The sequence below is a fragment of the Paramormyrops kingsleyae genome, chromosome 25, assembly GCF_048594095.1.
Source record: "Paramormyrops kingsleyae isolate MSU_618 chromosome 25, PKINGS_0.4, whole genome shotgun sequence".
Lineage (NCBI taxonomy): Eukaryota > Metazoa > Chordata > Actinopteri > Osteoglossiformes > Mormyridae > Paramormyrops > Paramormyrops kingsleyae.
In genome coordinates this window covers 23177881-23196318 of record NC_132821.1, presented here as the reverse complement: position 1 = coordinate 23196318, position 18438 = coordinate 23177881, and the positions used below count along the sequence as shown (strand labels likewise).

The 18438-nt window shown below is 45.4% G+C and overlaps 2 protein-coding genes across 3 annotated transcripts in view; one reads left to right on the top strand and one right to left on the bottom strand.

Moving 5' to 3' along the window:
* Window positions 1-378: 378 nt before the first annotated feature.
* Window positions 379-10382, bottom strand: aimp1a (aminoacyl tRNA synthetase complex interacting multifunctional protein 1a). The gene is made up of 7 exons (XM_023799303.2): window positions 10230-10382; window positions 7303-7436; window positions 5838-5951; window positions 4969-5130; window positions 3689-3891; window positions 2026-2194; window positions 379-643 (listed from the first exon to the last, which is right to left on the bottom strand). Coding segments are annotated over exons 1-7 (951 nt in total). The 5' UTR covers window positions 10232-10382; the 3' UTR covers window positions 379-476.
* Window positions 10383-10800: 418 nt separating this feature from the next.
* tbck (TBC1 domain containing kinase) overlaps window positions 10801-18438 on the top strand; it is a 38104-nt gene continuing 30466 nt past the window's right edge. Inside the window, exons 1-11 of one of the 2 annotated variants that reach the window (XM_072706938.1) lie at window positions 10801-10835; window positions 11397-11604; window positions 12352-12424; window positions 13359-13473; window positions 13600-13673; window positions 14898-15039; window positions 15408-15468; window positions 15882-15943; window positions 16912-16973; window positions 17447-17595; window positions 18067-18205. In XM_072706938.1, coding sequence (XP_072563039.1) covers window positions 11412-11604; window positions 12352-12424; window positions 13359-13473; window positions 13600-13673; window positions 14898-15039; window positions 15408-15468; window positions 15882-15943; window positions 16912-16973; window positions 17447-17595; window positions 18067-18205 — 1070 coding nt within the window. In that variant the 5' untranslated portion in view covers window positions 10801-10835; window positions 11397-11411. The other variant, XM_023799302.2, reaches the window with a different exon arrangement.

Sequence of the window (18438 nt, the reverse complement as noted above, 5' to 3'; positions counted from 1 at the left end):
TACTCACAGAGCAGGAAACGTGCAGACCTCATTATGAGGTCATCCGGTCCATGTGAAATAGATATAATATTGTATAATATGATATAATACAGTTCCAGAACAATACCGGCTTAAAGAAGGGTGCCAACCCAAGATTTAAAACACAGAGTTTAAAGGGAATAACTAAAAGCATCAGTTAACCAATAATACATAACATTAGCATTTGCGATGAGGTGACCTGTGTGTCTGGCTTGATTTCCAGGTCCCCGTCCCACCCCTGTGACCCTGAGAGGAATAAGCCGTGAGATGATGGAAGGACCCGCGCATGTAACGATGTTCTTCACGAAATCGACAGGTTCAACCTCTGATGGAGAACAACAAAGACTACGTCCGATGCAGTTTGACTTTAACAAGAACTTTATTCTTCCTCAGCAATTCTTCATCGGCACCATCGACGTGCAAGACGCCACCTTCCGTGTCCGTTTTCCGGGTTCGTCCTACTTGATCCCGCTGTTGGTCATGGTCTGGGCCCGGCAGACGCCTCTGCCAGGGACCTCAAAGGCAGCGCCCTTGTAGGTGGCCACGCACTGGCCGTCCGTCTGAAGGTCTGGCTGCACCTGCTCCCACACCTTCTTCTTGGGGTTCAGCTCCTTGTCAGGCTCTCCTACGAAGGCAGGAGAACCAGGTCAGACCTCCAGATGTTTGCAGATTACATCACCAGCTAAACAACTGGTGGACGTCAATTAACATGATGCCACCCCCCACAACAGCTTTCAAGCTGAAATAGAGAAGACCTAACAGGACTGCTCCCTCAAAAGCTTCAACAAAACAGAGCTGTAATGCTATTCAGATACATACGATCAAGCACTTCTGAAAATTCCAGACAATTCCAAAAGTGTACAGTGTGTGCAGGAGGAGGTAAGGATGATTTATCATTCCCCTACACCTCTCTATTGGTTTAATCATTATCCAGGTGAAATTGGCTTTCAAAAAAGTAAATAAGGTAACTGTGCATTCGGTGACCATTTTGGAAGATTTTGGATGTTCTGACTGCTTACTAGAAATTCAGATTGAAGAGCTTGAGAAAAAAAGCTCAAGGGAGTTTTATGTACACAAAATGTACAGAGGGCAGAAGAAAAAATGACTGGCTCTCTCAACCAATCAGATTGTAGGAGGCGGGACCAATACACCTGATTGGTTGGTCCTGCCTCCTCTACAATCTGATTGGATATCTCTCTGAACCAATCATTTTTCCTTCTGCCCACTGAACATTTTTGTGTAAGTAAAACCCACTGAGGAGGTAAAGATATCAGTTTGGAAGGTCGGGGTTACTCTGAACAGGCTGATGGATAGTGATAATAGATCCATGGGTCACGAGGCAGTGGCCATCGTCACAAACATCCCTGCCCTCAGAAGTCACCGCCACGGAGCGTTTAAGGAGCGAGCCGTTCAGCCAAAACATGAAAAGGAGAAGCTCAGCCTTTTTGGAAAAAAACGCGAACGAGTCTAATAATAATAATAATGAAAGTAGTAGCTCAGGCCAAAAGCCGCGTGCTGTTTTTTGGAGGAAAGCGGAGCTTGACTCTCCGGACGGTGGCTACGTAATCAGTCACATTCGCTTTAAACTTCACTTAACTGCTTTGTCAGCGACTGGTTCAGACTTAAGCATCCTGAACCAGAAATTTAGCCACACTGATGTGTGAAGAACAAATAAAAACAAGCATGTAAAAAAAATAGGTGAGAAAACATGAACCAGCTGGGGGCTTTCAAGGAGAATTTATTCCCTCAGTAATTAAAAAAAGACTTGAGAAAAACTTAAAGTTATTAGTTTTTTTCGTTGTTATTTATTCATTCATTCCTTTGGAGTAGCAGAGTTATTGTGCTGGGATTTATTTCTGTAATGCTGTCGGACAACAAAGAAAATCGCACCCTGGGGGATAAGTTAAGCTCCGTTTCATCGCATGGGGTGAACTTCAGGCACGTTCTACTCATCTCAGTGTTAACACATTCAGTTCTGCAGGCAATGGGGACAGGGGCGTGTGTTACCGGGGAAACCCTGGAAGGTGATGCGGTCTCCCGGCAACGCGCCGGGGGGCGGGTCCAGGATCTCCACTTTGTCCGGCGAGCTGGCGCACATCACCATGGCTTGCGAAACAACGCCTCTCATCTTGGCCGGCTTCAGGTTGCAGAGTAGGACCGCCATGCGGTTTTGCATCTTCACCGAAAGACAACAAGAGAAGGCCAGTGACTTCATCACAGGTTTCTTAACCAAACTAATCACACATCTACCCATTCTACTCAGGAATCACAAGGTATGGAGCCGGGGACACCCTGGACAGGAAGATAAGGATCCCCCCCCCCCCCCCCCGACATGACCTGATACACTGACCTGCTGGTTAACACCCATCCTCAGAACACAGCTGTGGCATTTGGAGCTTAATTTGGAATCGACATTGTTTCAGCAACGCCGGCCTTTATCGGAAACAGTGCCGCTAACATCTTTATAGAGTGATCAAGAGCGCCGCTCAGAATTCTGGGCTGTAAACCCCCGCACACAAAACCAATTCTCCCCCGCTCAAGAGGGAAAAAAAAAAAAAAAACGCGTCTGTAAACATGTGGATGAGATGGCAACGGCTGAGGAGTCCGACAATAAGAGTTTCCACTAATCAAAGACTAATACATGTCCTGAAGCGAGAGGAAGGAATGTCGCAATCAAGCTTGTCCTTCACACCCTCAAAGTATTGGGGGAGGATTAATAGAAAACCCATAAGTTTCTTAAAAAAAAAAAAAAAATGGGCGTCTATGGGCCCAGCAAGCTAACTGGTGCTAACTGGAGATTCGGGGGGGTCACAGTAATGTAGAGAGGGGAGAACGGTTTCCTGGGGGGGGGTGGGGGGGGCGGCACAGTAATGTAGAGAGAGGAGAACAGTTTCCTTATTGTCAAAGTTCTGTTCCTGTGCAGTCTCAAAATGAAATACTATATTTTAAGGTTTATTGTTCTACGCTGAAATATCGCAGTTGTTTGCCGCGTTAAATGAATGGGGGAGGGGGGTCCTTTGTGTTCTGAGGTTTTTCCCAAATTCTTTAAAGACATGAAAAGAAACTAGAGGCACAGAGATGAAGGAAGGAGGCAGCTTGTGAGCATAAAGACGGCAGCGTGAATGCAGAGCGCGGGGGGGGGGAAATCAGTGTGCCACGCAGCTCAGGGGAAGAGGAACCAGCTTGGCAGGTCGCCACCTGCAGGTCGGGGGAGTTATATACAACGATGTTGCTGCAGCGTTACATGTTAACATGGCCTATGACCTTCTGTGTTAGTACACAGCCGGCCGCTGTGCTGGGCCGTTACCTTAGTCCACCCAGGGGGCGGGTTTCCCTGTTGTTAGTTAAAAGTTGTTTTCCGTCTTTGATCATCAAATGCTTTTTGGTATTTGCCCTTCTGTCTAATTTTATCCTCTATGAACCATCAGATTTTTGCTTTTTAAAGTAATTGTGACCATGGACACCTAATTAGCTGCTTTTAAACACACACACACACACACACACACACACACACACACACACACACACACACACACTTGTGGCAGCAAGAAACATGGGTAGAACAATTAAAATTTCGGTCTGAAAACACAATGGCCACAGATGTAAAGATCGACAATGAAATGCAGCTCTCAGCCCCGCCCACCCAGCTGTGACATCACAGGTGCAGTACCTGCTCCAGGGGCACGTGCTTCACTAGCCCGCTGACCACAGTCCGCGGTGCAGCCTCGCCCACGTCCACCTGCTCCACGTACAGCGCGTCGGCGTCCGGGTGCTTCTGGGCACCGATGATGCGGCCCACACGCAGGTCCAAGCGAGACACGTCCACGGGGGTCTCCGGTTCCGCCGTCACCTGCTTCTTCTCCTTCTTCTCTCCTGCGCCGGAAACGGGCACATTAATTGTGATTACATCTGTTCCCCTTGCGCGCTCCAGCAATCAGGGAAACTTAGTCACTGCCCAAGTCACTGCATTCCTGCACTGGCTTTGGCAGATCAGATGACTATCGTACAACAGTTCAAATCAGTATTTTTTATTTATATATATATATATATATATATATATATATATATATATATATATATATATATATATATATATATATATATATATATATATATATATATATATATATTCCAAGCCTGATTTATGTGTTTAGCGTCTGTGCCGCTTTTGATTTAGTCGTTCAAAGGATGTTTTTTATTAAAAGCACTGGAAAAAAAAGCAGATTGATTTTCTAATAGGTCGCGTAGGAATTAATCTCGGATGACTTTTGATCAGCCTGGCAAATTCAATTTTAAACTAGAACAGAAAGTACTGCCATGGTAACGGCTATATAAAGAATTAAACAAAGAAAGAAAGATAAAAGATGGACAGCCAGATCCGCGCATTTAACAGCAGGCTTAAGGCTTTGGGTGACAGGAGCTGCCGACAAGAGGAAACTGACAAAAGGCTTCGGCGTGTCACGATACTCCATGCTGATCAATGGAGAGCCAGTCACATGATCAACGGAGAGCCAATCAAATCTGTTTCGGATGACTATTGGAGACTCAATCCAGATATTACTTGCCTGCACCTTCTTCGTGTGACTTAAAAGCCAAAATGTCATGGGGGTGGGGTTTAAAATAGAATAAAATAAAATAAAAACCGAGGAATGATTTACTTGAGGCGGCATGCCAGCTGGGAGTTGGATTTGATGTCCCTAAGCAGTCTGAATAGTCTTATTTATTCAGCTGAATAAAACGGAAACCCATTTAATTTAATCTGAAATGGCGCTGAAGCAGTGCTTTTATTTTTCACGGGAGCCCCTTCGAAAAATGAGAGTGGGGCTCAAATATTCGGACAGAGTTCCGGAGCCAGAGTCCTGGAGAGAGCTGATGGCGGCCCCCTGCTGGTGTGCGGGCCACCTGCTGGTGTGCGGGCCCCCTGCTGGTGTGCGGGCCCCGCAGCGCTACCTGCTTTTTCTGCCTTCTTCTTCTTGCCCTCTGAGTCTTTGGGGGTGGTGTCCCTCTGGGGGTCGGCGGAAGCCTTGGGAGCGGCGGGGGCAGGGGACTTGGTGGGGGCCGACGGGGCACATGGGGCGGGGCTGTTTTCCACCGGCACGGCTACGTCCAGCACTGAAGGGTCAGATGATAAACAGAAATGTCACCTGAACACACACAGGTTCTTACATGGCTGCCGTTCGCTGACAGAAACCAATAAACATCCAGATGAGAAAATCACACCCCGTCTTTATGGGAACTTCAAACCGATAAAAATCAGAGCCGGCGTGGGATAACACCCCACGTTTAACGCTCAGATTTCTGTCGAGGACCCGTCCTCATCCAGCCTGCACCGGTTTCAGCCACCAGAAACCTGTCGGTGTTAGTTACCTCACTCTGTAGTGTCATTAAACCCTCTCCGGTGCCCCGCAAACAGCCAGCGATAAGCGCAAGAAAAATCCCACCAGTGAAGAGTCACTGCCTATGAGCGTATGGTTGGAAATGCTAGTTAGGTGGAAAGTACAGGTCCAGAAAGTCATGGTCTGGACCATGATTATGTTTCAACCTAACAGTTGACTACTCTCGGTATGTGACTCTATACCGATTGGTTAAAACAAAATCGTGGCCTGGACTTGTACTTTCTGAACGTGAACTTTCCACCTCTGCTAGATACCTGGCAACTGATCAGAGGATGGGTTCACCTGATAGGTAGCTCGGGTGGTGCCAAGGCCGGATTAGTGTATAGGTTATCCTAGCTGCCTAGGCTGTATAGGCCCTGCCCCGGGGGGGGGGGGGGGTTGGGGGGTTTGCTCATCATATCAGCAAAGGGATGCGGGGCCTACCTCCTCTCTGCTTCTCCTTCTGCAGAAGCTGCCTCTTAAGCTGCTCGATCTCCTCCTTCAGCCTCGCATTCTCCACCAGAAGCTTCTTCTCCTCCCGCTGAGTGGCCTGAGAAACTGAGAGTAACCAGCTCCCTTCAGCGTCCTCCCACTCGCGTGGCCACGAGCGCCAAACTGCATCTCCAGCTTCCTCCACTGCTCAAAACATTCCCTCACAAGTTTGCCTTGTAAGAACAGTTGGAGGCACAACAGCTAGTGACCATCCTGGGTTACCTACACTATATGGACAATAGTATTGGGGCATCTGGCCATGACACCTACAGGAACGTTCATGACATCCCATTCCAAATCCATAAGCATCAGTATGGTGTTGGTCCCCCCTTTGCAGCTATAACAGCCCCCATTCTTCTGGGAAGGCTTTCCACAAGACTTTGGAGTGCGTCTGTGGGAGATCTGTCCATTCATCCAGAAGAGCATCTGTGAGGTGATCAGACACTGATGTTGGACGTGAAGGCCTGGCTCCATTCTAGTTCATGCCAATGGTGTTTGATGGGGTTTAGGTCAGGGCTCTGTGTGGATCAGTCAAGTTCTTCCACACCAAACTCACCCAGCCATGTCTTTATGGACCTTGCTTTGTGCACTGGGGCACAGTCATGCTGGAACAGAAAAGGACCTTCTCCAAACTGTCCCCACAAAGTTGGAAGCATAGAATTGTCCAAAACGTATTGGTAAGCTTGGTAAGTTCACTGGAACTAAGGGGCCTAGCCCAACCCCTGAAAAGCAACCCCACACCATTATCCCTCCTCCACCAAACTTTACAGTTGGCACAATGCAGTAAGACAGATAATGTTCTCCTGGCATCTACCAAACCCAGACTCATCCATTAGACTGCCAGACAGAGAAGCGTGATTCGTCACTCCAGAACACGTTTCCAGTGGTGACGTGCTTTACGGCACTCCATCCGACGCTTGGCATTGTGGCTGGTGATGTGAGGCTTGCATGCAGCTGCTCGGCCATGGAAGCCCATTCCATGAAGCTCCTGGCGCACTGTTTTTGTGCCAGAGGAAGTCTGGAACTCAGCAGTTATTGAGTCAACAGCATGTTGGCAACTTTTACGCACTATATGCCTCAGGATTCTGTGACCCCGCTCTGTTACTTTACGTGGTCTGACACTTCGTGGCCGAGTTTCTGTTGTTTCTAAACACTTCCGATTGCAATAATTCCACTTATAGTTGAACATGGAATATCTAACAGGGAAGAAATTTCACAAGCTGACTTATCGCAAAGGTGGCATCCTATGACAGCACCATACTGAGCTCTTCAGAACAATCCATTGTTTCACATATGTTCTTTTCTGACTGCATAATTATCAGAAAACTAACACCACAAAGCACACGGTCTCTCTTCCTGTCCAGGTTCTACTAAACCCTGTGTTTTCAGGGATTGGGCCCAGATGACGGCATCTCACCGGCTTTGTCTTTGAGCAGCTGGACCTGCTGTTTGAGGTACTCGATGATCTGGTCAGCCTCGGCAGCCCTCTGTTCCAGTCTGGATAGGGACGGGGTGTGGCCTGACATTCTGAAGAAGGAGCGGGCCAGGAACCTAATGCACACAGAGCGATGGCAAGCCAGCTGAACGCTGAGAACATCGAACGTGCTCCACCTCCTCTCTCACCTGCTCAAACCCTCTCCAAGGTTCAGGTTCTTGAATGACGTACTAGGTAGCTTATTAAATGGCAGTGAAATGATTAGTTTGCAACCTGTAACGAATATTCACAATCCCTCTATTTAAAAGTTCCACTTTAGGAATACATTCACAGGACTGCCAACTGTGGTCAGCACGCTGGAGTGAGATTTTCAATTTGAGAAAGTCTGCATACACATTTACATTTATGTAACAGTTTTATCACCATATAAATAGTCTGTAGGGTTTGAAAACTACCCCAGTGCTTTTGATGTAGCTAATTCTAGGCTTGTAATGGAATAATATAGATTTGCCGTAAGATTTCTGGAGTCTGAAAGCGTGATGTCACGCCGGACGCGTGAGAGTTGGCAACCCTGCACTGAATATTTGACATACTGTATGTCTTCGAACTGGCCTGCAGACATTCTGCTTTTAACTTGAAGCTGAGGCTGACATCAACGGAGTTTTAGTACTGCTGTTTAAAAATGTGGTAAAGGTACAGGAAAAGCCAAGCTGGTTCACGCCATCAAGAACGGCACGTGAAAATTGAGAACTGAAGTAAAACAGAAAAATAATCATTAAAAGAATTAATAACAGGCTGAACATTAAAACGCACGTGTACTGAGGACCAAGTCACCTCTGCCGGCGCCCGTTTCCGAGGGCGACATCGCCCGGCAACCAGCTGCTCACCAGTTTCTATAGGTCAGGAGTGGACTGAGTCTGGGTGGTAGGGGATGCTTATTCTGGGGAGGGGGAGAAACGGCAGGGGGAACGGCCCTCACATGGTGCCGGAGGAGGAAGACTGGCACAGGATGAAAAAAGTCCAAAGTTCACATGGGGAAATTGGAAACATACGAAAGCTGGAGCTGATAATATCGACCATCAAAGCCTTCCCTTGTTCCCGAAACGCCGGAGCCTCTTCGACGGGCCTGCAGTACATGCACGTCCCCGACAGCGGCCCCTGGAAAAGGGGCAGGACCCCAGCGGCCGGGCTCCTCCCACAGCCACCATCGTTTAACGTTGCCCTGAAACGTCCTGACCGCACACAGCTGTTTACATGAGCCAATCGTGGCCCAGAAACTCCCCCCTGGGGAGAAAAATAACAGGACAAGACGGTGCGCTGCTTCCACTTGTTATAAGTGTGGCCAATAAAAGCAATTAAACAGCAGGTCCTTTAGAAATTTCAGTACTTATTGTAGCTTTTAAAAAATGGTGCAAGCAGAGTTTGTAAATTTAAAAGAAATGCTTAATATATCCAGCATAACATGACCTCGCTTTACATGTTACTGTCAGCCTTTTTGCCAATAAACATTTAGTAATAATCATATTTCTCCTAAGCAGAGACTAACAGAGAAGATGGGAGACAGCAGCTGTTGAAAGTCTTATATCCCCTTTAATAACGCGCAACATTCTGGCCTATAAATTAATCACTTTTGGATGTATATGGTGGCTATTTCAGCAAACGATTGTTTTGCTTTTATTAAAGAATGCTGCTAATTAAAAAAAGTCTCAGCAGAAAATAATATGTGGGAATTCTGGTGTCAACTGGCACCAAGATGGTCAACCAAGAATAAGCAGAAACCAGAAGAAGAAGATAAGTAATTAGAGGACTGATTGGCTGAAGAGTCCTCACACCTGGATTTGAACAGCTGGCCTAAAGGTTACCCAAAAAACCTGCATACACAGCTTATCCCTATGCGGATAAGATTGGCCACCCCTGCTCTAGATCATAATAAAGATCACTTGCCATCTTTATTACCGTATTGTTTAGCAAACGTACTGTTTCAATGCCAGAGGGTATTTTTACTGCTGCAGTTTGCATTGGCTACTCTGGAGGGTACCATAACAGCCACCCCCAAAGATTTAGACTAAAAACTGATAAAGTGGTTCAGGTCCATATTCTTATTCAGTGGAGAAGGAGAGAGTAAAAAAAAAAAGGCTAGAGCACTTTTTAAAATTCATATCACGTTGCTCCAGTTCTTAGCCTTCAGTTTAAGGATAGACGGAACCATTTACCTGTTTCAGTTTTGACTGATATAGATCAGATGTGCAGGTAACATATTTCCTTGAATATATGACGCAGGGATGAATGCAGTCCCCACGGACAAAAACCATTAAACGTCCACTTTTCGAATACGTTTAGCGGCACCCCATTCACCGCAATAACACACTAACTCCGTTTGTATTTATTAATTTTGCCATTAGTTTGATACAAAAATGGCTATTATTCAATAAGGACAATTCCATTACAAATAAAAAAAAATATGCCCATCTAGTAAATTTTATGCAGCGTGGTGAATTTTCTGGAAGAAATTCAATTCAAGCGAATCAATAAAAAACGTGACTTAATATTTTTCTAAAATGGACTAACATAAAAACCTATTTTTCACTAGCTATTTAGGCAACTGTCGCTTTTAAGATCAACCCGAAATACTTTGGGATGAATGCACCACTGCTTCTGCTTACATGACCTGTGATCTGGCTTTACGGACATTTTTCTTAAATAATGACCATTGCATGGAGTTAAAGAATTGTCCAATAAATTCCGCATGGTGATACCACAACAAGTTCCAGAAAAGAATAAACCTTTAACTTCAAAAACACACACCGTGACAGAAGTGAAAACTAAAAGAATAACCACTACAAACAAGGAGTAATTTAGTCTGCTTATGAAGGCTGACATTAATACATTTAGTTTCGCGTATTACTTACATTAAACTGCACCGGCACACACACGCTTCACGGAACCCAGCAAAGAAAGACGAGAGGGGTATTTGACAGGGCTGCCCGTGTTCTGCCTGAATTAACTGTCTAATTTCATCAAAATTATTAAATTACGTTAATCCATTCTAACACATAAAAATAAATAATTAACTAAAATAATGCATTACAAAAAGAAACGTAAATTTTGAGTGTTACGGAAACGTCAGGAACAGCTTGAACACTAGATTAAAATTAAGGCAAATAAAGGGTCGTCTCAAATTTAGAGCTAGAACTTTCAACTAGACTAGTTAGTTCAAACAACCGTATAATGATTTATTATATACAATTTTTATTTGACACTGGCTGTGATTTCTTAATATTTAGAATAAAGCATTTCATTTCGCATTATAATTTCAAGTATCTCCAAGATAATGTAAGACTGTCACAAATTGCATCAGCTTTAGTTATAAATAACTCTTTCGTCAGATATTTAAAAAACTTGTGGTTGTTACAAACACTCCTGAAATACGTCTAATAATAACTGGGCGTGTTATTGGTGATTTTAAAATACTTCTCATTCCAACAGAGACGGGGTAACCGGCGCAGCGAGATGACGTAAGATTCGTTTCAGCGCATGCGTAGCAGCTGTTGTAGGAGGAAGCGAAAACTAAAGACAGTTACAGGCTGTAACGAAATCATGAATGAGTAAATAAATCAGTTAAGATATCCCGCTAATGACGAAAGGGTTTCTGTAAAGGTAATCGGAATTACATTAAGCGGTCTATGAAGTGTTATCTTTTTTAGTTACTTTTTGTTGTCATGTGTGCACTGCGCGTTATTATATGCAATATAAGCCACATTTGAATGGCATTCCATCGGCTTAGTGGAAGCGTATTATAATAAAAATATAGTTGGTCCTGGACGTAATTTAGACTATTGTTATAAAGTCATCCGGGAGTAAAACAGTGGCACACACTTATATTCCTGGAATTTTCGTTCGTATTTATTTTATGTAAATATGTTTCCGTTAAACATGCTTCCAATGTATAGTTAAACCAGACGAAGTCACAAACCCTGCATAGAAAATAAATTAAATGCTATAGGTATTTAAAGTGATCTTTCAAATCTGCATTAGACTGCATGCACTTGTTGAAAGTGACAGTGTCGACTTTGCAGGACTGTGCTGTCATCATGCTTTCCCTGAAAGACGCCCAGCTGGGGGCCTTCACCTTCTTCGCCTCTGCCCTCCCGCACGACGTCTGTGGGAGCAATGGCCTGCCCCTCACCCCCAACTCCATCAAGATCCTCGGCCGCTTCCAGATCCTGAAGACCATAACGCACCCCCGGCTTTGTCAGTACGTCGACATTTCCCGAGGAAAGCACGGTATGCTCAGTCCTCAGTGTGCCATCAGTTTGGTGGAAGATGGTGGAGCGTGAGAAAGCAGGTTCAGACAGTCCCCCCAGCAATTGGGGGTTAAGGGCCTTCATCAGGGGCTCAACGATGACATCACTCTGTTGACCCTGGGATTTGAACCGAAGACCTTCCGATCTTAGGCACAGTGACCTCACTGAGCCTCAAACCACCCCTTAAACATGCAATGTAATCATTATAGAAACATAGGCTGCTATTGAACTTAGTCAAATCATGAAATGTTGGACAGGTGTAACTATATCGCTGCTGTCTGAGTTTTTCCTGTGTTCAGCTCCTATGTACAAATTTATGGGATATTTTACCATCTTTGACATGAAGTGCACAAGTTGAGGGTTGTGTGTCCCTTGATGTGTGAGGCTGATGTGGTGTTTTCTGAGTAATGAGGCTTCAACTTTCCCCAGGAGCAATCTTAATATGAACACGAGCCATTGTTTACAAGAGAGAAACCGGCCATTTCTTTTGAATTCAAGGTTTATCCAGAGCGGACTTACACACATTTTATTGTGACAAGCAGTCATTTCAAGGTTTTTTTTTTAATGTGGATTTTCCCAAATCTTTTTATGGTTTCCTGTTTTTGGTCAATTCTCTGGTCGTAGTATTTAATAGCCATCCGTCTTTTTTTTTTGTTTTTTTTTCTTTGAGGGGTTGTGGGTGAAGTTCAGGGATATGCACTTGCCTTGTTGTCCTTTTTCCTTCTAGAGAGGCTGATTGTTGTGGCTGAACACTATGAGAGCAGCCTGGAAGATTTCCAGAAGCAGGGTAAATCAGTAAGGTATGAAAGAAAAAAAAAAGAAAAACGACAGCTCATTTTGTTCATTAACCACTTCCTGCATGAGTGAAGGACATTGTCAGATTTTTAGCTTGTCAGTCTCAGTTGTTTGGTTCTGGAAATTGTTTGTATTTTTAAAAACTGTATTATTAATATAAAATAGGGTCTCCTAGTCTTCCTACAAATTGTAAAAAGTAAAGAATCAAGTGAAAGTGCTTCTGGAGAACAGAAATATAAAATGCAACATGCATTTACGAAGGCAGAATAAACTATTAGGGCTACAGTAACATATAGAATTCCCCTTTACGTGTTGGATTTATCCATTGCTCCCGATTGAAGGAGCAACTCGTATACAAAGAGTAAGTAGACAGGTATGTACTGTATCCATGGCAACCACAGTCTTGAGGCTGGTCACCTTTTAGCACCCAGGAAATAGGTATGCATTATAATGAGCCTACGAATCTCTGTATTCAGTTCTCCAGAGGTATTGGAGAACACAGATGCATTGTACTCTTCTTGCCATCTGGTGGTAGAAGAGAATCATTTTCCAGCTGTGTTATATTTCTGTATTTAGTGGACGTTATGTCTGAATGATTTCTAAATGGCACCTTTTGAGCGTTGTTCTGTTCTTGCACCGTGCCGTTTATGAGAAGGGAAATTGTTAGCTTCTGACATTTTAGTCAGGTTTATTAGGATGGGTCTGGTTGTCTAAATATCCAGTATTAAGCACAAGCCTGCAGCTGTAGGATACATAAAAATAGATGGCTCATAACATTACATGAAATTGCTTTGTATTTTTTTACCCTTGGATCACCTACCTGATTTGAGGGTACAACAGCAGTTAGTTTTCCAGGATCTAAACTTATCTTTAGATGGTTAAGGTATAAGTGGAGTATAGCTGCTCTGACCTTTCCCCTTTGACCTCTGACCTCCGTAGCCCAGAGAAAGTACTGCAGATTGCCTATGAAGTTCTGGAGGGTCTGGACTTTTTGAACAAAGACGGGCTTGTGCACAGAGCTCTTGGACCTCACAACGTGCTCCTGGACTGTAAGGTAAGGCAGGAAGATGAGCTTTTACCTAGTGGGAGGAAGGGGGGGGGGTGTGGGCAGGCTGCAGTCTATTATCAGAGACATTTATGAGTGTACTGTGTTCCTCTGCCTGCCTCTGTCTCCCCCTAGGGCAATGTCAAACTGGCCAAGTTTGGTCTGTATCACATGACTGATCACGGGGCGGATGTGGACTTCCCTATTGGGTAAGAGGTCGTTTGTCTCCTCCCACCTTGAAGCCCATTGGAGGACCCTGAAGGAGAGGCTAGACCAAGATAAAGCGCTGAATTCTGTGAAAAGCCTGCATTTCACTGGCAGCTTAGAAGATGTTTGGCAAAGATGGGATGAGTATAATGGATTACAGAGTAATTTTCTCTTCCTCTGCCTTAAAGTTACATCAATATTTCACAATGAGGGATATGAAAGGGATACCTCTCAGCATGAATCACAAACAGGAAATATGAAATATGTCTTTCTTGTTGTCTTACTAAACATCTGTTGCTTGGATATTAGGAAATCCATCCATATTTCAAGCAATAAATTACCTTAATTGTTTCCTAATCCTGAACCCCCCCCCCAGGCTTCATGATGGGGTTTAGAGCAGTGGATTGGGGGTTTAACAGTGTGTGGCTCAGTGGGTTAGGATGCAGTGCCTGTGATCAGAAGGTTGCTAGTTCAAATCCCAGGGTCATCAGAGTGATTTTGTTGTTGTCCTGAGCAAGGCCCTTAACCCCTAGCTGCTTGGTTCGGCTGCCACTGTTTTCTCAGATGTAGTGTAACAGGTCATCTGGTCGATAATGCATTCGTACGAACTCGGACATATTGTAGAGTGAAGAGGCTCAGAGTGCAGTAAGTTTTCAGGCGGAACGCCTTGTATCCTGTTATGCGTATTAAATGTGCATGAGGATGTAGAGGCTGAGCTTATGCGTCGCCCAGAGGGACGTGTCCTTATCTGCTAATTTATGGGTGCAGCCTTCAGTCTGCCACCCTACCCAGGCTGGCATGGAGATCTGACTCATTGACCTTTACGTTTATACCATACTGTTAGCAAGCAAGCCCACTCTTTCTTTTTCTATAATGTTAGCATGCCTGGGGGGGGCTCAGCCAATTGACCTTGGACCCCCCAGGGTGTTTTTGGTTCCTTTCCTCCGTTGTCATCTGTCTTTCTTTCCTTTCCTTTCTTTCTCTTTGCTTTTCCCTGTTTTTGTAATATTCTGTCTTAATTATGTAAAGCGACTGTTGTGAAAGGCGCTATTATAAAAATGTAATACATCTCATGGGTTATGACTATGTGCCTGTGATCAGATGGTCGCCGGTTCCAAACCCAGGACCAGCAGACCGATGCTGCCATTGTGCCCTTGAAGCCCTTGTGGTCTGTAGCAGAGACAGGAATGGTGTGTTAGCGGCTGATCCCTGTGCTCGACATGCAGGTACCCCTCCTACTTGGCTCCGGAGGTCATCGCCCAGGGCTGGTCCCACCCCAGCGACCCCTCCCACAGGGAGCCCCCCCGCCGCTCGGGACCCAAGGTGGACGTGTGGTCGCTGGGCGTCCTGCTCTTCGAGTTGTGTGCGGTATGTTGGTGTGTCACCGGTTCGCACCTCACCAGTCGAGTGAAATCTGCTCTTGTGTTCCTCTTCGTATCAAGGACCTGTCAGGATTTCTGAGAAAATAAGAAATGAATGGGAGAAAGCCTTAAAGTATGTTCACTCTGTCCTTTCATTATTAGTTGCTGTTGGCATGGATAAGCAAACTGAATTCTCAGAAGCCTGAAGGTTCCTTTCAAACCGTTTCTGACGGTGATTATGCAAGTCTGCCACTTTCTTTAGGACCCCTGACCCGTTAGCCTGTGTCCTGCTGCTGGTCACCAGTTGTGTAAAAGCGTAACTCAAGCCTGTCTCTGGACTCTAACAAATCTGGTGTTTTTTTTCTCTCTGAACAGGGCAGACGACTCTTGCAAAGTTTTGACACAAGCGAGAGATTAAAATTCATCCTTTCTTTGGGTGAGTTCTTTCCTCATTTAAAGTACAATATAATTTATTTTTCACGGAGGCATTCCGGAATGCTTCAGCGAATGCATAATGGAGGGAAGTAGCAATGTGAGATGTTTGTTTTTTTTTTTGTTGTTGTCCTTGGTTTACCGGCTCTTCATTAAAACTTTTCTCGCTGCCATCTTTGTTCTGAGTGTGCAGTCAATCATCTTGCAGTAATGGCACATCCGTCATGAACCGGGGGGGGTGGTGGATAATTGACTCCAGTTAGAAGTTTTGGGAGTTGGCAGGTCTGTGTTGATCTGACGCCCTTTGGGTTATGGGTAATGAGGTGGGGGCTGGGTGTGTATTTCCTGCAATGTGGGTGGGAGCTGTGCTGGTTCGCGTGGCGCGTTTACTCACGCGTGCCTCCCTGTGGCTCGCAGGCTGCGTGGACGACATAGTCACGGTTGTGGCGGAGGAGCACGGCTGCTTGGAGGTCATCAAGGTCGGTGTCTTTCTCCTCAGTCTAACGTGCAGTTTAGCTAAATTGACACCTCACAGTCGGCCATGTTTATTCATTCTGTGCTCTCATTAGCACCTTCTTCTGACTCTCTATTCTTTGTCTTTCATCCTATAATCTCTCTGTCCATCTAATCTGTCGCATCCATCAACTCAGTCTTGTTTGTCTGTCTATCAATCGATGCAAGCCATCAAATCTAAAGTACCAGTCAAAAGTCTGGACACACCGACTGAAAATCTGCTTGTTTTTCAACAAGTCCATGACTCTAACCACACTTGGAGGTTATGTAGAAACAAGGGAAGAGATGGAGTGCTGTGACAGATGACCTGGCCTCCACAATCAGCCAACCTAAACCCAACAGAGCAGGTTTGGGATGAGTTGGATCAAAGAATAAGAGCAAGATACCCAACTTGTGGCCAGTACTTGTGGGAACTCCTTCAGGGCTGTGGGAGAAGCATTCCAGGTGGCTACATCTAGAAGCTGGCTGAAAGAACACTGAGAGTCTGCAATGCTGTCATCGAAGTGAAATTTCAAAGGGTCTAAAATTTTAGAAAATTTCGAGATGTTGAACACATCTTGTGGTTGCTGCAATATTTGAAATGTATTACTTCATTGCCTCAAGGCCTTTTACTGTAAGTCGAATAGCACAGCTAAAATAGAGATGAATGCGTTAAAAGCGGGTGTGTTCAGATGTTTGACTGGTTCTGCCTAGGGGTCGGCCTCTGCCTGCTCCACAACCCTGTACTTCATAAGTGGTCAAGGAAGAGAGATGCATTCATGAATAGAATTCAGTAAAATATTGCACAGTGTTCCGTCAGCAGTCTTGTAGTGTGGTGTAATGTAATGTAGTCTTTTGGCTATGAGGTTTTGTGTTTTGGAGTTCATGGTTAAACCCCGAATGTGTTCTGTAAGGACCTTCAGGCATGCATAAGACAACTTGGTTTGTCTTACAGGAGCTGCCTGAAAATGTTCTGTCATTGCTAAGGAAGTGTCTGACGTTTCTCCCATCCGGAAGGTAACTGTGGGGCATCACGGCAGCTTTTCTGCATGCTTTCAGAGGATAGACCAGGGTTATTCAACTCGAGGTCCGAGCACTGCTGGTTTTCCAGCCTTCCTTTACCTGTCAGTCAGGTGTGAAGCCTCTGACCAATCAGTAATTATTAAACAACTACCTGGGAGAACTGAAAACACGGCCTGGATTTGGAATCGAGGTCCAGAGTTGAAGAACCCTGGAATAGACCATTTGAGCCAGTGTAAAATCACATTTGTGTTCGTAGTAGCTAAGTGATGGCTTGGAGCTTACAGCACAGTCCTGGGGAAATGCATGAACCACTCTCAGGGTAACTAAGGAAGCTTAACAAGATCAGATTAGCATAAGGATGATAGCCAGGCTGGTGGAGATCTTATTAACATCATGGCTCTGCGGCCTACTGAGACACCACAGACCTCCAGCCAATCGCTGACCTCCTCCCCCGTCTTCCGCTGCAGGCCCACCCCGGCCGACCTTCTGAAGGACCCCGTGTTCCAGGAAGTCTCCATCCACTACACGCCCTTCCGGAAGCCCGTCGGCCTCTTCTCCTCCTCCCTGCGCTGTGCCCATCTGGAGCTGCCCGATGACATCAGCAAACTGTGCCAAGGTTACTGCCTAGTGGGTCATGGGGGGGGGGGGGGGTCAGAGGTTGAACTGATAGGGGGAAGGCCTCAATCAGGAAATAACCAATGAATGTTGACCATGTGACCATGTACACGGAGCATCAGCACAAACATAAAGCACCTGTTGCCACTATCAGAATATGTTCGCTAAAAACTTACATTTTTATTTATTTAGAGGCACTTTTATCCAAAGTGATATACAGTTGAGAAGGTGGAGTCTGCCAGTCCCTGACTCTGGGGTATGAACTGGCGACCTTCAAATCGCAGGCAAAGTATCCTAACCCACCCAGACAAACACTGCCCCCTTCTGGTACCTCTCAGATGCCTAATTTAGTGAATCGTTGCTGGGCCGTCAGACACCTGTCAATCATGAAAAATCACTTTTAAATTGGAAGGTGTGGGGAGGTCATTAAATAAATAACCAGAACCTTAATCCATGTGATGCGTTCCTCTAGATGACAAGGAGGACTACCTGGCGGAGAGGGCCATCGACGAGGTGTATTACCTCTGGTGCCTGGCAGGGGGCGACCTAGAAAAGGAGCTCACCAACAAGGGCATCATCCAGTCCAAGCCCCCCGTGTGCACGCTGCCTAAGTAAGCTCTCCCCCTGCTTGCGGACTCCTGTGGGGGGGGGGGGGGGGGGGGTTCCTGGGTCTCCAAACCTTCTGAGGAATTGCATACTGTGGCAGAGTTTAGCACCACTGAAACCATGCATTTGCATGGGGCCCACAAACGTTGAGGTTTGCCCCCTGCTGGCCAGAAATGATCACTACACCGGTAAAATTACTGTACTTCTTCAGTGAGGCGTCAGAAATCACAAACCTGTC